The 17,908-nt window shown below is 44.5% G+C and overlaps 1 protein-coding gene across 6 annotated transcripts in view; it reads right to left on the bottom strand.

Moving 5' to 3' along the window:
- The window catches only part of vav2 (vav 2 guanine nucleotide exchange factor), a 164,155-nt gene that overhangs the window by 99,558 nt on the left and 46,689 nt on the right, over nt 1-17,908 (bottom strand). For all 6 annotated transcript variants that reach the window (XM_062412560.1, XM_062412559.1, XM_062412562.1 and 3 more), the window contains exon 2: nt 16,014-16,130. In XM_062412560.1, coding sequence (XP_062268544.1) covers nt 16,014-16,130 — 117 coding nt within the window. The remainder of the gene's footprint in view (nt 1-16,013; nt 16,131-17,908) is intronic.

Genomic DNA, 17,908 nt, shown 5'->3' with positions numbered 1-17,908 from the left:
CCGGAAGTTTTCCATGTCATTAAACAGTCGGCTGGATAATCTGTTTCCTGTTCACACCTGAACAAACATGATCACAAAGATTGGTGTATTTTGAAATGAAGATTGTTTAAACAAATGTCACTGCTGCGTCCGAACTGGAAAGCAGAAGCACATGTTGTTGTCGGTGTTAGCTCGGAAATAAAGGCCACAAAAATTGAATGAGTCACACAGCTCTTTTTGAGGGAGGACATTTTGGTTTCAAAGCCAAACATCATAAATGGAAAACTGGATTTGAATAGATAATGATAATAAAACCAACTTTTTTTGGGAGAGAATACAAAACATCTTCCTAAATCAAAAATCTTTTCAGCGTAACATAATTTTTTTGTCAGCTTCCTCTTAATAACTGCATCAAATATAATAAATGACAATGAAATGTAACTGAATAACTGAATAACCTTCACATCTCTACATATAAGATCACTAAACATCACTATAGCCACGATACTGGCTGACTCACACTATGACATGGTGTTCACACTGACACACACTATCTGACACGCACACACACACAAGCCTGGGGAAACACATCATGTCTTCAACTGAGTCAAATCAAGTCCTGTCAGGGACAATATGAAGTCAGAAAGTGAATCTGAGTTCATGACAGTGTGCGAGTGGGAAGTAAGCACTGGATGTGTGTACAGTATGTCTATATATGTGGCTTTGTGTGTGTGTTTCTGTGTGTCTGTGTGTGTGTCACTGAGTTTATAAACCACAGCATCACCCCTGTGCCTCAGCCTCTGACTAAAACTTGTGCAGTGCAGACACCAGGGGAGCGAGATCAATGCTGCTGCTTCACTCAGGCACAAAGAGGAAACAACCCTCCATGGTCCATGAGACTTTCTGCACTGGAATGATTTTGCATTTCTGGTAACCGGGGTCAACCCAACAGCCCGGAGAGTAAAAAAATAAAAGAAAAGGCTTTTGCCGTTAAGCAGAAAATGAGCTCGGAAACCCTTTTAAAACCAAAAGAACCAAGTGATATTGGAAAAGCCAGAAGGAGGAAGTGATATATTAAACTGCCAGGGAAGCATAGCCGCTTGTTCTCTCTCTAGATAATATAAAAATGTGTGTGTTTGTGTGTGTGTGTGTGTGTGTGTGTGTGTGTGTCAGTCAGAAGCTCCAGTTACTTTAGATGTTTTATAATGTGCCCACAACTGCTGCAGGACAGTGGAGCAAAGTCTTCTTTGTTTCCACATGAATGGACGGTGTTCATGGTTCTTGTTCCTCCTTCAGATCAGCATTTATAGAAATCTTCAGTATCTATATGGATTTGCATTATTTCAAATTCTATTTCCTCTTCCTGCAGCTTCAACAAACAACTCCTGTTGATTCAGACATGAAACTATGAATAAAGAAGGACTGTGTCTCCTCCATGTTAGTGGGAGGACGAGGACGAGGACCAAACTATAAAATGTCAAAGTAAATGTTACATGTCAAATCTACATATTTAAAACATACAAGTTTGGTTTAATTAGTTATTAGATGCCATACAAATAGGGTGAAACCTGCAAGATGGTGGCACTCGTATCCAGGATACTTTAGGTTAATGTTAGGTGTTGGACAAACCACCATTATGTCCCATTTGATAATTTATATGTTTGCTTTCTCTGACTCCAGTATGACTCTAAGTCCAGTGTTCCCAGTTCAGGACATAAGTCTTCTCCCTCTGACAGTAAACACCACTGACTGATGGTCTTCAACCGAGTCTCTTTAATGAATACAATCCAGTGTGACCGCTGCCTGCATCCACACAATGCTGCAGCCAAACACACACACACACACACACACAACAGCCACACTGTTCTAGCCGGGGTGGAAACAAGTTGTACCGGGAAGCCTGCCTGTGCCAGCAGGCTCACAAAGTCCCCACTGTGTGTGTGAGTGGGTCAGTGTGTTGGCCTTCTCAAAACACTCTGCTGTCCAGTCTGGAGCTTTGCTGCAGGTGTGACCGGTCACTGGTTTCACTTTGGCTTTTTAATGCCATATGCACAGCTTGGCATCCTTCTCTACAAACTGAACTCAACGCCACATCATTCTCCACACAAGAGGAAGTGAGGAACATAAAAGAGAATGGGCGAGAGTTAATTATTTGCCAGTAAAGGTCTGACTGCAGGGATGGAACTGGTGCTGCACTTGGCGGGGTAGCAATCCTTTAAAAGATCCTCTAGAGAAACAAGATGCTTCATGCAACTTATTAAACATGCCATAGCATTATTACTTAGCAAGTACCAAACTACAGGTGAATTATGGCGTTGTCATACATGTTAGTCTGATCCAAAACCAAGCTGGATGTGTTTGTTGCATGGTTTACATCTGATCTGGTTAGTTTTTGTTTCACACTTTAATTTATGGAGCTCAGTTAAGAATATTAGTTTGTTTTATGGTTCAGACTAAACTTAAAAGTCCAGATGAAACAAGTTAGGTGTGAAAGCACCTTAGTTGGATGTTATCAATATTTTGAATGAACTGTATTTATTTGTTTTATTAAGAGAGAATAACTCTTAACATTGTAGTTCATGCACAACTTCCCATCAATACTGACTAATGGAAAGTTATTGTGGGAAAATTCAATAGTTAGAATAGGGTCATGCATGGAACTCTTTCTTAATGACTAAGAAAGAGTCAATATGCTTCTTCTATTCAAGTTAATGAGCTACTAGTTAATAGTGAATAAGCAGTTTAATATACAGATGAAAAAGTAAAGTTCTACTAAACTTAATACTATAACTAGTCATCTTGTAAAGTCAACATGACACCATCTCTTTTAAAACTTCTTACATTCTGTTTTTGCAGAAGTTTCTGACACCTGAGGCGATAAACCGGCAAAAAAATAAAATAACTTCTTCTTTTATATCCGGTGAATCATCTAACAACCCTTCATATTCAGCTCATGACCCACAGGGGGGGGGGGTCCTGGACCGCAGGCTGGGAACCACTGGCTTTAAACATAAAGGATATATTTATGCGGCACATAAAGAAAAGCCACACAAACACAAATCTCAGCACCGGGTGCATCGGTGCGGCTCCGGCTCCGAGCCTCTCAGGGCGAAACTGAGGGGATTATTGATTGTTGCCATTTAGGCTGACACAGGCCCAGTCCGGCCATTAGCCTGCTATCCTCCGCACCCCCGACTGCAGTGAAACCACTCTCCTTCATCACAAAGGCCACGGAGGAGCCTCGCTGAGTGAACGCACCCCCACCGCACTATGAACAGCAGCAATGTCCCTCCTCATTCTCTGTGTCTTTTCTCCATCTCCATTAAGTCAAGTTTCTTTTCTTTTTTCATCCGTCTTTCTTATGCTTATATTTCAGTGTCCTGCAATTAGCCTGTCGGTTCCCGTCTTTGTCCCCTTTCCACCCAAAAGACTTCCCCCCCGTCAAATACTTGACCTCAAGCTCAAAGTGTTTTTGTCTTGGTGTCAAATCCAAGTCCTGGTGTCCTCTCACTGCCTAAGCCACTCGCTCGCCCCGTCTCTGTCCGTCTTCATAGTGCATAATTGTGATCCTTAAAAAAAGGACGGACATACAATTTTTCTATTTAAAAAGTAAATCCATTTGTAATTACAGAAACAAATCAAATTCTAGTAAAAGAAAAGGTCCAAGTAAAGATATCACACGTTTAAATTTAAGAGATGTTCAAGCTAATCTGCTCATCTGAGAGAACGGTTGATTTTTAATTGACCTTAGTGATTATTGTTGGTAAATCGTTTTCAGAAATGACCTCTGTGGAAGCTCGACTTGTCAATGAAAGATAATCCCTTAGTCCCTCCCCCCCCCCATGTCTTTCTTTCCCTCTTCATCCCTCAGACAATCCCTCCATCTTCCTCTCCTCTCCAGCCTTAGGGGAGCACCCAGAAGCAAACTCATTTTTCCTCCCCCCCCTCCTGAAGCCTCACTGCTCCTCATCGAGTCCGTCTCCGTCCACCTCCCTCTGCCGCCCATTGTCAATCTTTCACTCTAATCTCCATAATGCGGTTTCTGGCAGGAAGCTGCTGGATGTGCTTTGTCCAGGAGTCTGTCTGGCTCTGGGATGACGAGCAGGTAGCTATGGGCACTGGCTCTACTGGTAATTGCAGGCCGGGCAGACGGTGCACAGCATGGGGGCCGAGGCACACACACACACACACACACACACACACACACACTATACTTTTCCCTGCTTTCACTTTCTGCTACTGGGAGCCTTATCTGACGGGGACCTAGCAGCAAAAGCTTCACAGTGGAAAACCAATTTGCCTTAATCTTTACAAAAACGCCCCATTTGTAAAGCTTGATCAATACATTGAAAGTGTCATTGGATTGTCCGACATCACTTTACCACATCCCCACGGTTGGTTCACGGCTCCAGACTCACTTTTCCACTCGGCTGCCCCCTTTGTTTCTGTGTGAACAGGAGTTCCTCTTCCACTGTGTCACAGGCAGTGTTGAAGTCCACCTTTTCATTCCCCTCCATCGAGCCATTACTCTCTTACAGCGGCTGAGAGGCGCTGGGAAAAGTTTCAAGCTTAAACTGTGTTGACCCGGTAACAAGTTTAGCACTGGCTGCAATGAGCGAAGGGCCACACTGCCGACAACACACACACAGACACACACACACACAGCGCAGCTTTCAGATTCGTTCAGAGTGGTGCTTTTTCTTCCTCAGTTGCTCCCCGCTTGCACCTGCACCCTCCTCATCAGTCATGTTGGAGTCGGGACCTCTCGCCCGCTCCGCTGCCGACTTCCTCCTCTCGCCTCCTTAATTTGTTTTTCTTTAAATAATCAGGTGCAGACCGCTTCATCTTCGGAACGCGGTGTCGGCTAAACGGATTGTTCCGCGGGTTGCGTTGATCAAAGTGTGGGGCAGCGAGAAGTGCAGCTACAGGGGGAGGAAAGTGAAAGTGGAGTTTCTCCCCACAACGGCTGACACACAACCCACAGCAGCAAAAACAAATATCACCATGAATTCATACAAATTGAATTAAACTGTTACTTACATTCTCTTAAAAGATTAGCTGCATATTTGAGTAATGCGGTTGTGGTCTGGAACCTTGCAGCATTGATAATGTGACAATCCTCAACAAAAATAAATATACACATATTACTAAACGCACAACGATCAAAGGGAAAGTTGTGTAACTTGTCAGGGGAACAGCAAATTCCCAGCAGAATGATGAAATATTAAAATACTAAATAGTTTTTACAGAGCACCTTATAATTGAAGTTAATATATTTTACTTTCAAAAGGTATTTACCAATATCTATTCATTAAAATCACTAGAATTTACATTGGCACAACCTTGACCACCTTCTCTATGTTCCCTTCAATTATTTCTATTGCAAATAAAGAAGATTGATCCTTCATTTTAACTACTCGGGTAGTGTGGCCTCACATGTGGAAGGTTTCACCTCCAGCTACTCAATGGGCCGTCAGCCCGCCGGCCACACTAGGCCTGGGCATCATTACTACCTGCAGGGATATAAATGAACAGAAGCACTGAGGAGGGCATCAGTTTAGTGGTGGCTGCGGGGGGGCATTTTCCAACACCTGGCAAGTTACCCGACACCGCGCAATAAGCCTGCTAGCTTTTTATCACCCGTGTCGAATTACTATGCGCCACGCTGAACACCCGCAGCCGCCGGGAAAAAACAAACAACACAATAATCCTAACCGAGAGGGATCGGAGGTGAGAAAGGGAAAGTGAGAAGGTGACAGCTGGTAGGAGGAAGAGGAACTAGATGAGAGTATGAGGGGAGGAAAAAGAGGGAGACAATGAAGTGGTGGGGACCGTGGTGATGCAGAATCTGACAGATGGGAGGAGGAGGAGGAGGAGGAAGAGGAGGGAGGATTATAAAGATACGAAAAGGTAAGTGGGCTGGAGCGTGTCGCTACTATAACTTTCTGGAATACATGCCACAGGTAATGAGAGACCACGTCACCCGTTCAGTCTCATTTCCAATTTAAAGGAATCAGAGAGCAGCGAATCCAACAGAGACTTCCAATGTGTGTGTGTGTGTTTGTGTGTGTGTTCTCCTGTTGATGAACTGGACTTTATAAAAGGCAAGGACACATTTTAACAAACGCAATATAAAGTTTTGCCAATTCTCCAATAGAGCAAAGTAGTTATTTTCACTGCTGTGGTCATGGTTATCTGACAGAGTCCTTTTCGGTCAGTGAGTGAAAATCCTGCATTTATTTGCTCAGCCTCACCTGCAGGGCAGACGTGGGTTATTCAGGGTCTTTGTTTAATCAAGATGACATTGTGCAGTTTGTGCTCATCTGCAGTTTAAACCCTGCAGAGTGCTTTGGTTGCAGGTCTCATTTTGTTCTGTTTTGATTCCTCCCTGGTGCCTGAGGGGAACATTTGCACATTTAACCCCAGTGGTGGGAGCTTGGTGTCGGCCGCGCTGCAGCCTCTCTGGAGCTGGTGGAGTTTCAGGTGTTTGCTCAAGGACATGTCAGCCAAGTTGACATCTGTGAGTTCGGACTGAGTGCTGAGCTCTGTCACGCCTCGTGGTACTTATAACTACGAATGTTACAAAGAATACGATATATATAGTAATGTCAGAGGTGCAGAGATCACAGCACTATACTGAGAATACTGACTCAAACTTTCACAACCTTTCAAAAAGCTATTCAAAAATATAATTTGTGAATAACTTGAATTTATATGTTATTCTGAAATACCTTCCTCTCTTGTAGTCAGGGCTGGAAAGTATTAATATCCTGACCCCAGTAAATAAACCAGTGCTGTGCTGGGACAAAACCAGACCATTTGTTTGCATAAGAAACTAAAGCAGAACTCAGAAGAGCTCACACCAACCAGGGCCATAGAGTCCTCTTAACTTCCATCAAGCTGCACCAAATGTCACACACTCAGATATTAGTCACCTACAAATTGACATTTGTAGGATGGATCTCCACCAAGTTAAATGGAGATCCATTCAGCTAGATATGTGGAATCTTGCTTACACATAAAAAGGACAGGGTTTAAAACATTATCTGCCAGACAGCGGTTATAATATCAATCAATCCATTTAAATAAATCATAGACCAGCAGAGCTACTCTGATGTTTGTGTCTGAACCCGACCAAAGCCTGGTAAAGCTGCACTGAGTTTGTTTTTCCCTGCCCCTCATGTACGGTTACTGCTTGTTTTTCTGTATTAAAGACATGGGCAGTGAAAGAAAATCTAAAATCTGACAAGTCAGCGGGAACAACCCTGACCCGAATAACATTTAAAAAACGTTTCTCACCTTTTTCTCTCATGCTCAAAATGAAAAAAAGAGAAGCAAGTTTTCAAAATGTGTTTTCCCACAAAAGAAATATGTGACTTTCTTTTATTGCTGTTTTTCTAACTGTCCTTGACACGAGCTCCTTCGCTCCTCTCGGCAACAAACGCCACAGAAAACACGGCTGTGATTCAGATCTCCAGCAGATTCATCTGAGCAACAAGGTGCAGGATGCACAACATGGTAAAAAAGTGCATATTTCTAGCTTTGCACCTTCCGGCCAAACTCTAATAACACTGTCAGCAAACACAGACACGATAACACCGGGGTGCAACTCACTGGCAGAGGCAGATTTTCCTTTCTGTCCCTTCTTCTACTACAAATCTGCCTGCTCCTCCGGTTTAAAGCCAACACACAAAAAAAACTCAGCATCTAAAAAGCACAATATTCTGTTTTAAATCAAAGAGCAGTGTGTGCATGTTTTTCTGCCAATGCCCCACCCCCCCAATTTATCCAAAACACAGAGGGCTGTTTTTTGCGTGACATGCTCTGCCATTTGGTTACTCTCATGATTTAATCACGGTTTTTGTAAAGCAGCTTATTCTGATGATCCTGCAGAGCTACCTCGCTGCTCGGTTCCCGTGAGCCAACATGTCTCCCACAAACCACTTGGAGCCGCCGAGCCACTGTTTACAGCACGACACAAAATGAAGGTGAAGGGGTAATGATCAGCAGTTCGAGAGCAAGTGGGGTTATTACTGCATCATCCAGTGCACTGCACCGACATGCAAATTCAAATTTGAACACAATAAGTATATTTTCTTATCGCCCTCTCAGCTCCAAATGAGAGTAATCCCAGAGCAATGGGAATGTGATTGAGGACGGGCTCCTCTTTTTAGGTGATTTTCTTCTTTTTTCATGCCAGTGAATCCTCGGAGAATGTACCTGTCCATCACGGCTGTGCCTGTGGGGCCTCGGAGGGAGGAATCGGGGGAGGAGAAATAATGAGAGCTCACATCGGCTGCGAGGGATCCACAGCAGACTCTGCCTCTGAGGGGGCTTCTCCCCTTCATCCAACTGCTTTGGTCCTGAGGTGCTCCAGAAGATACCAACCCTTTAACATCAGGGACACGCCCTCCAGTGACCACCGCCTCACATCCAAAAGGCGAGAGAGGCGTGTGATCACACCTCAGCGGCCTTCTGGGTAACAAACTTCCCAGAGCCTCGACTGGTGTCAGACAGACAACATAATGGCCGACCCGAAAACAGAAGAGGCCAATTATTTCCACAACAGGACTCTGTAAACGTTCTGTAAATGATTTTTTGTTTTTCTATATCGCTCATCACTTGTGTTCTTTCCTCTCGCTCACTCGCGGTGGATTCTAAATGACAGTGTTGTGCAACAGAAGGAAAAACTGTAGCAAGAGCCGAGAAAAAGACAGAGTGTGTATTGATGTGGGAAGATGCTGATTCGTCAGTTTCAACAGAGGAATTCTGTCAGCGCAGCGAACCAAGGGATAAACACAAGGTGGTGGGGGGGTGGGGGGGTAAAAGTGTTAAAGTATTCAGGATTTCTCGGTCCGCAATTATGATTTTACACATAAAAACTACATCTGACTCTAGTAATTATTCATCACTTACACAGACAGTCGGAAATACTAACTACAGATCTGTCTGGAGTCATAATCCTGGAATACAAATGTTCATTAACGAGAAAATGTGCAGTTTTCAAATGATAATATGTTTAATTTGGGATTTGAGAACCACAGCAGCTGGAGGAAATCCAGATGCCTCAAAGATTTCTCCCAAACGACACATTTCAAATCATCTCGACCTCCAACTCATCGTCCGTCACGCTAACCAGGCGGCACTGAGGACTGAAATAAATAAATAAATAAATAAATAAACTAGTGCCGCCATTAGTCCATCGCACAAATGAATCGTCTGTGTGTTCGTCCACCGAGAGTCGGACCACATCCTCGCCGGCATCCTCTGGGCAACCACCTGTTTCCATGGGTATCACCGTAACGAGCAGAGGGGAATAACGAGGTTGTGGGAGTCGAAGGAGACACAGGGGGTGGGGGGGTGGGGGGGGGGTCTAAACACAGGCAGGGGGGGTAGGAAGCTCCCATTTATAATTCATGTCAGGAGAATTATCATCAGCACTGTGGCATTTGGGATGAATTATTGATTGTGTGTCGGAAGCTTTATGTAAAAACATTCAGTTGGCAGGGGAGGGGCGCGGTGGGGGGGGTCCTGATGGACAGGGCGTGAAGGGGCAGTCACAGATCCAGCTGTGGAGGATGTTGGATGAGAAGAAGAAATACAAGAGCCACATCCCTTAATTAAAGATGCTACACTGAAATGTGAGAATAAGCTAATCTACAATTTCATCAGCTCCAAAAGCCGTAAAGTTTAATCTAAAATAATACATCATATTCATCATTTTTGTATGTTTATGATGCAAAACAAAACTGGAGCATTTGATTATATCCACGTGACGATGAGCTTAATCAGTTCAGTCAGAAGTTGTTTTTAAAGTAAAACAGACTTTGAGTCACTGACATTATGTCAGTGAGGTCATTTCAGTCCAGAACCTAAAGATAAGGAATCCTTCTCACCCGGGTCTTGACAGTAAAAGGACTGCTGCTGAGGATGTGGTCACTAATGGAAGGAGACGCGCTGACCTGAGTGTGTGACCCCGGCTGCTTGACCCTTAACCCCCCTCCAACACTTACTGCCACGCTCTCTCCGGCCTGAGTCAGACATGAATCACTGTACAGTTTCTATTATTTCCTGTAAATATATGAAAATGTCAACGTGTAAACTTCCAGAGTGAATGGAAAGAGAAGCTCGTCCATATCCTTCTTATACAAACAGGTCACTGTGGCTCAAGCTGCACCAACTTGCATTAATTCATAGATATGGATTCTCTAAATATATTTGTTTTTTCACATCCAATTGGTTATTTTTAGCTCCTGTATTATCGTTCACTCAATTTTTGTGGAAATGCTTTGTAATCCCACAGGGAAAAACAATTATTATTATATAGCACTAGACTCTTCAGTGTAGCTGTTGTTACGGAGCAAACACTTTCTGTGAATAGTTAATGGAGCAGATCTTTGCCAAAATGTTAACAAAGTTTACACAACAAAACAAGCCTGAGGCGTAGCCTGCAGAGGCCTCCCTGACCCCTTTAGTGAAGCACCAATGGACTTATCTGTTCAAATATGTGCATATAAATACATGCAAAATACCACTAATCCTCTTTAATTGTCTTCTATAAAATGTGTAGTACCACTTACATGCCATAAAATGGTATTTCCTTGTAAAACAATGCATGGCACGCAGTCCAGACACAAGCCACAGGCATGTAAATACCTCCACAACCAACAAAAGACAGCAGAGATATCTGGGGTCTAATGTATTTTACATGTATGAGAATGTTCACATAGTGAGAACAGGGTCAGAGACTGAGCTCTTGGGGCTGAGGTTAAATACGACCTCAGTAAACAGCGTCCAGGCCCGACTGCGGCTGAGGCACGTTCCAGATGTTTGCAGCTCTGGGCGTGGACGCTGAGCAGCGACAGCTATTTTCTGCACCGGAGGAGCGAAGGGAAATGGAACCGAGCAGGATCTCAGAGGGACACAGAGGACAATCAAACACTCGCAGTCACACTGTCCTGACTCGGTGATGCCTCGAGCGCCCACCGGCTCATTCTTATCACAACACACTCGCACCAGGAGTGGGTGTGAGATGAATGAGTGGGGAGAGGAGGACAGTGAGGAAGGGGAGAGATAGATGAGGGGAGTGTGGAGGACCTGGAAACGGAGCAGTTGGCACAGATTAAATTGTGTGTGTGTGTGTGTGTGTGTGTGTGTGTGTGTGTTGTTTCCTCCGCATTAGTACCCTCCATCTGTTTCAAGGTGTGTATTCAGTATTAGACATTACAACAATCTGATGATAGGACGGGATGCAGAGAACGTTTCTGAATAAAACATCTGATTCCCCCCCGTTATAATGAAATGCACTTTTGCTGTAGAGTGGAAAAGTTCAGAGAAACACACATGTTCAAATCATCACTGTGAGTTTCCTGGAGTGAGATGCATGTAAACAAAGAGATCACGCCGACGGGTCGATTTCCATTTAAATGCAGCGCACAAACAAAAACCCATTCACGACACTATGGAGTCGATGAGCATCACTCGGAGGAGGCAGACAAAGACGCCAGCAGCAGTGTCTGGGTTTCAAACCAACGATGAACGAATCCGGTGGTTAACGTGTCGGGGGGGGGGGGGCCTTCCTTCCTCAGCCCCGCCCCGCCCCGCTTCCCCCCGCCACCGAAAAATCACCAAACTGTTGATAGATGGTTAACAGGTGCACGGGCTCATTATGCTAATCGAGGCAACAGCCAAATAAACTGATTGCCGTGTTCATTTAAATGACAGCAATGTTCCTTTGGTGGCTAATTAAAACCGGTCGGGAGGAGACAGGAAACGAGGCGGCCGGGTGCGGGTTGGAGGGAGGTGTTTAAACTGAAGCGTTCTCTGGGGTCTACTGTAATAAGCTGTATTTCATCGGTTTAATGATGTCATAATGAATTTCTAATGATGGGGGATGGGTTAGGGTGCGAGGAAGAGGAGGGTGGGTGATGTGTGCATGAGGCCGTACAGTGCAGCACACAACAAGGGAGTACTAGCTCACGCTGTGTGTGGCAAAGTGTGTTCCTCGCTTGAAATGAGTTAAGTAATGAAAATAAAACTCAGCAGAGGACATCGGGCAGGATACGTGCGCCATCTGTTTTAATACAAGCCCCACTGGATCGAGGGGAGGGTTTCAAGGGGCAATTACTTTTTCTTTTTTTTCCCCCAGCACTGGGCCCAGTTGCCCTCCCAGTCTCTGTTAGCCTGCGACCCAGGAAATGGAATCATTAGGAGGCAGAGATGGGCGATGAACTCTCGGGACAGGGGAAGCCAATGTGGATGCATGGGCTGATTAATGTTCATGTGGGCAGCTGCTGTCAACACCCTCCTCCATCTTCCTTCATCTCCACATGCCCCTGTTTTGATTCCAATCAATGAGAGAGGGGGGGTTAATATCGACATTTTCAGTTCAGAGGAGTTCCACCAGGTACATACCTAGAGCTATTATCATTCATCCATGAGGGAATTACTTTTGCTTCTCTGTTTTCATCCCCCTCTCCTGCTACAGTTCTCTTCATGATGTATAATGCTAACACATCAATACCGTGTTACTGTTAGCTATTAGGCTACAGTAATAAAACCAGTACAGAACACCCACACACACAATGTGAGACAAATGGCTGCACCGAGTGAGAATATTGAAGTAAAGAGAGATCACAGAACATAGGTGACCTGGGAATGGTTTGGATTTCGGAAGGTGGATGAACAGCAGAGCCAAATCCTTTGCAAGATATACAGGTGCCAGCAAAAGTCTTGAAAACAAAAGGAGCATTACAATCCCTGAAAAAACAAAGCGAAAACTGTGCAGTACCAGATTCATCGTGCCAGCAACCAAAGCTCACGAAGAAAAGTCTCTAGTGGTATCGTTAGTTGAAAATCCCAGCAGCAGTCGGTTGTGTCTGTCTCTTCAGACACTACTGGATATGATAAGAGTTTCAAAATAAAAGGAGCAGAGGCACAGTGAGAGCAACTTCATATTTTATAGCGAAAGATATCATTTCAGTTGCCACTTTGGAATAAAAAACTGATTTTAAAAATCTTACTAAATGTGTATAAATTTAGAAAGGTAGTAGTTTGCTCCATGTCACCCACCAACACTAAGGATTAGTCACTTTACCAGGAAAATCTGATTTCTGTCCAAAAGCAAAAGATAACATCACAAAGCAGGACATCTTTATATTGAAGGAACTTGTACTGACCAATATTTGGCATTTCTTCTGCACAGAAGTATGTAATGATGCAAGGGCAAAAACACAAAGTATGAAATCTTTGGTGTAAAAACACAGGGGTGGTACAAATCAGATTGTAGCAGGACACAAATGTTAACCACTGCTCATACACATTATGAATGATGTCTGTTTCCTTACTTAATTCTCAAACTCTCTAAACCACGGCTGTGATATAACTGTCCGTCTCCAGACAGTTCGGTATTCCAGAGTAAGCAGTTTGTGATGCACTCAAGCGAAAGCTGTCGGTGGACGTGTGTCTCGGGGGGAACGGGGGGGACGGGAGGGACGCCTACAGCCTCGACTGCACCACTCTCAGGCAGGTTTCAGGAGAATCCAAGAAGTGAAACGAAATTTGACAAGTTTCAAAGCTCTATCAGTAGATTCGTGTCAGCAGTTGTTTATATTATAAAACAACGTGTTTGGCCTGTATATAGCAGATACTGTGATGTGCTATGGGGGGGCGGAAGGGGGGGGGGTGTTTAAAGGGCCCTCGGTTTGTAGAAGATGCATTTAATATTTGCAGAGGCTCCAAACCTGGTTTGACGTTTATACATTTTTCTCTGTGTAATTTAGCGACAAAAGGATGATACAGGAAAAGAAGCCATGAATTGATACTGTACAATGATCCACACTGGATGCGTGACAGAGGTTAGAATCCCCCATTGTTTGCAAGCGGATGTGCACACAAAGAAACTTTTGTGCCGAGGTAACAAAAGAGGAAAAAGAGCGCATGAATCGAACGAGCTGGAAAAAAAGTATAAAAGCTATAAAGAAAGTAACCGGAGGAAAAAAAGGACGAGCTCCCTTATGTTTCGTTTATGAGGCATTCTCGCTATTTAAATGTATGTCACATTAGTGGGGATCTACTCAATTCGATATATTATAATGTGATGTTTTCGGCCTTAATGGAAAATCGATGGCGGGACAAGCCCTCCACCACGGAGACCATACAAAAGCAATTTCCAAATTGACATACGGAGGGTCTCTGTGATTGATTCCGACTGCTGTTGGATTTTAATACCGTTCGCCGTGAGCTCATTGACTCTCAGAGACGCTCTTGCGGTTTATCTACAAACTGCCAAATGGGCCCTTGTTTGTTTTTTTTCGCCCCCCTCTTCTCTCTCTCTCTCTTTCTCTCGTCTTTTTTCTGTCTCCATCTTTTCCTCGGCTCCCTCGTCTCTGGCCCAGCATGCAGAGGCCGGATATGTTGAATTAAATCGGCTACTTTAGATAAATGGGGAGATGAGTTTTTAACGCAAACACATCCTCTTTGCAATCGATCGTGGAGAGATGAGATGCAGTTCATTCATATCTACGCAGAGTAACCCCAACCACACTACTGGAGTACAAAAACAAACACAACACAGCAAAGATACAGTATTAACACTCACACTGCGCAAATCCTGACACGATGGCATGAGCTGTCATCATCAATTCAATGACATCATGCTGTCCCAGCTGCTGGGATTAACAGCCGACAAGCCAAGAAAGAACTGTCCTGACCTGCCCCCCCCTCACCCTCTGTCTGTACACACACACAGACACACTACAAGCTGCAGTCAGAGGCATTACAGAGAGGATGGAAACAATTCACTCTGAGAAGCTGAGGCCAGCGGGGTAATGCCAATCATGGATTACCAGTCAATCCCTCCCCCCCGTCTCTATCAAGCGGGCGGGTCCCTCTCCAGGAGCTTTCAGCCACGAGACGAGAAGAGACGCCTGTCCTCCTGTCTCCACTGCAGCAAATTGCTATTGATGCTTTTTCTCACAAGTTGTACACAGCATAGTTTAATTGCATGGAATCAGTGAGATACACAGCCACAAACCTGGAGTTAAAACAACTTTCATCTGTTTTCCCACCAGTTATCCAGGTCTGAGTCACGGGAGCAGCAGAGCCCAGATGTGCCACATCCTCCAGCGGCTCCTGGGGGGGATCCCGAGGCACTCCCGAAACCAGGTGGGCTACATAATCCTCCCTGGCACTACTGTAAATCTGTGTCCAACGTGCCCAGAGTTTGTACAAAGGGAGTTCTTTCAAGGCAGAAGAGTGTGACTTCTACAACTACTACCCTCTTCCTTCCACTTGAATTCCAAGAGCGCCAACCCGGCACAGGGCCAACCTTCTGGCCACGACTCGAGGCAGCAGAGAAAGGTAAACACAACCTCTCCGATTCCTCAGAGGTGGTCTCATGGCTGCCCGTTTAACACATGCACAGATTCACTTGAATATCCCCCACGAAGCTCCGAGGACACGCCAGCGGGTGAGTCAGCCTTTTTACTGCTGAGCCGACACCCACCTCCACAGCGGGCTGTTAGAAAAGCAGAGTTGGGTTTAACTCCCGTCCCGCGCTGACCTGAGATGAGATTACTGACCCTTAAGTGTTGCACCAAATGCTCATCTGAGCACAGGGACGTTGATGGAGCTGACAGATTGGACTTTCAAAGTGCCTTCAAACCTGAGCAGACCACACCGGCTCTCACACGTGTGCTCACCCACACATGAACTCACCCGTCCAATGACACACACACACACAAGCTTCTTAAAGATTTAAATGAGGGCAACATGGGTGGGCACGCATTCCCAGGAAGCAGTGCAGCTAATAGTCACATGATCCCAACACCCACACATCTTGGGGGGAAAACCAGGAAAAGCTTATTCTTCGTTTATCTTTTCATCTGACAAAAGTAGGACATATCTCCGACTTGATGTTATTTCGCCCACATGCAGCATCACGTCTCCGAGGACCTGCTGCAGTCACACGCAGCCTGTGGGCAGCGCCGGTTCAGAGCCAATCACAGCGTCGGGGGTTCGGCGTTTAAACTCACTTTGCCGAAGTCTCTGACGTCGAAGAGGTCGAAGGGGTCGAACAGCTCACTGTTGCGCAGGCCGAACTTGTCGTGGCAAACCTTGAGGAACGTCCGGATGTTCTTCAAGCACAGGAACTGCAAGAAACAGACAAGACAACGACATTTTAATGCATGTTTCAGATTTAGGATTCCAGTGAAGTCACAAACACAAACAATATTTACTATATTTTACATATCGGAAAATAAAATACGACCGAAATGAGACTTTCATGTTTATTTTACTCTATATACTTGGTTGTATTTGTGTTTTATTTCTTATTTACAGTTATCTATAATACAGTTTATAGTTAAACTGATTCCTGCCCCTGAGCTTCTCTCTCTCTCTGATCCAGATAAGAGCCTCAGAGGAGCCTCCTGACATCAGAGCTCAGAAGTGTCTCCAGACGAGCCCACCGGTGAAGACCCGCCCGAAGGTGAACAAGGCCTCTCGGATGGAGACACTGACCTCGCACTGAAATGGTCACGGGTCGCCAATCTCACAAACAACAACCACGGGACTATTTTCAAATATACTCAATAATCAAGACATTAACCTGAAGTCATGTGAAGAGCTTTGAGCTATTTAGAGATAAGATGAGAGAGAAGACCAGGCTGTCAGAGATAATTGAAGATTATTCTTTATGGGATTCTTTGAACTCTTCTCAGAATAACACAAAATTGTAAAGAATTTATTTTCTTAATCTTCACTCTCTGAATGATTTATTACTATGTCAATTTGCCATTATTTGCCATGGCCAATATGTCTTATCTCCAGTGTTCCACATCTGGAAGAGAGAAGAAACCCGGACCAGTATTTCAGTTTATATTCCTTTATTGCAGATTGATATCTGTGTTTTCTGTGATGGCTTCTCCACACCATCACGTGAATGAAACACAGCCTGTGGGAACTTGAGACAGGTAATTCACATAAGGGGGGAAGGGTTCATATAATAAGGTGCCTGCAGACGCCCCAAAAATATGCATAATAAACCACATAATAAATTTTCTGGTCTCAGATAATGATGGTTCCCAGTCTTTCTAAAATATGCAATCGCACAGATAAACCTTCAGGGATGTGGAACAGACCATAACTGCACAGAAGTATTGAAATATTAAAGATCAGGATAACTGCCTCCCCTCTTCCATCTCTCTCTCTCTCTCTCTCTCTCTCTCTACCCCCCCCCCTCTCTCTCTCTCGGTCTGTCTGTGTGAAGAACACATTACCTCGCGTGCAAATCCAGATGCTGCTCAGATATGCCCTTTCATTTCTCTGAGCGTGAGCGATACGAACCGATGGCCACAGAGGCAGAATGAACACGCTCAATAGATTTGAGCGAGGGAAGCCGACGTGGAACAAAACGCTCAATTGTCTGTTTCTGCTGAAAGACAACACAACACACGCTTCATCCTCATAGTGGCTGTTGGGTGCAAACTGGTGAAGGGACAAGCTTCCTTCTACGTTACATTAAACCAATTAGGACACTTCTCTGAATAAGACACTGTCCCGGAAAACATTTTCTGATCGGTTTAACTCGAATCAAGTTACACTCGGTTAAACCAATAACTGAATTAAGCCGATACACAAGTATTGGGACAAGTTGTGTTGACTTGTAAAAGATGTTAATTGCATTAAAACATCCTGTGGGAGTCTTCACGGTATATTGTGACGCGTATGGGGCAGTTACCAACAGCAGGATGTGATGTTGAGTCAGAATCAGACAATTAGCAACTCGTGTTCAGATCATAATCAAAACTAGATCGACACGCAGCACGGGATTCATATCTCTGTCAAACTGGGGATTAGATAAATGTGTGATTCTATTTGTTAACCATCCCGCAGCCGAAACATGTCATGAAATCACATTTAAACCCAA

This window comes from Platichthys flesus, chromosome 19 (genome assembly GCF_949316205.1).
Source record: "Platichthys flesus chromosome 19, fPlaFle2.1, whole genome shotgun sequence".
Classification (NCBI taxonomy): domain Eukaryota; kingdom Metazoa; phylum Chordata; class Actinopteri; order Pleuronectiformes; family Pleuronectidae; genus Platichthys; species Platichthys flesus.
This window is presented reverse-complemented; position numbering and strand designations above follow the sequence as displayed.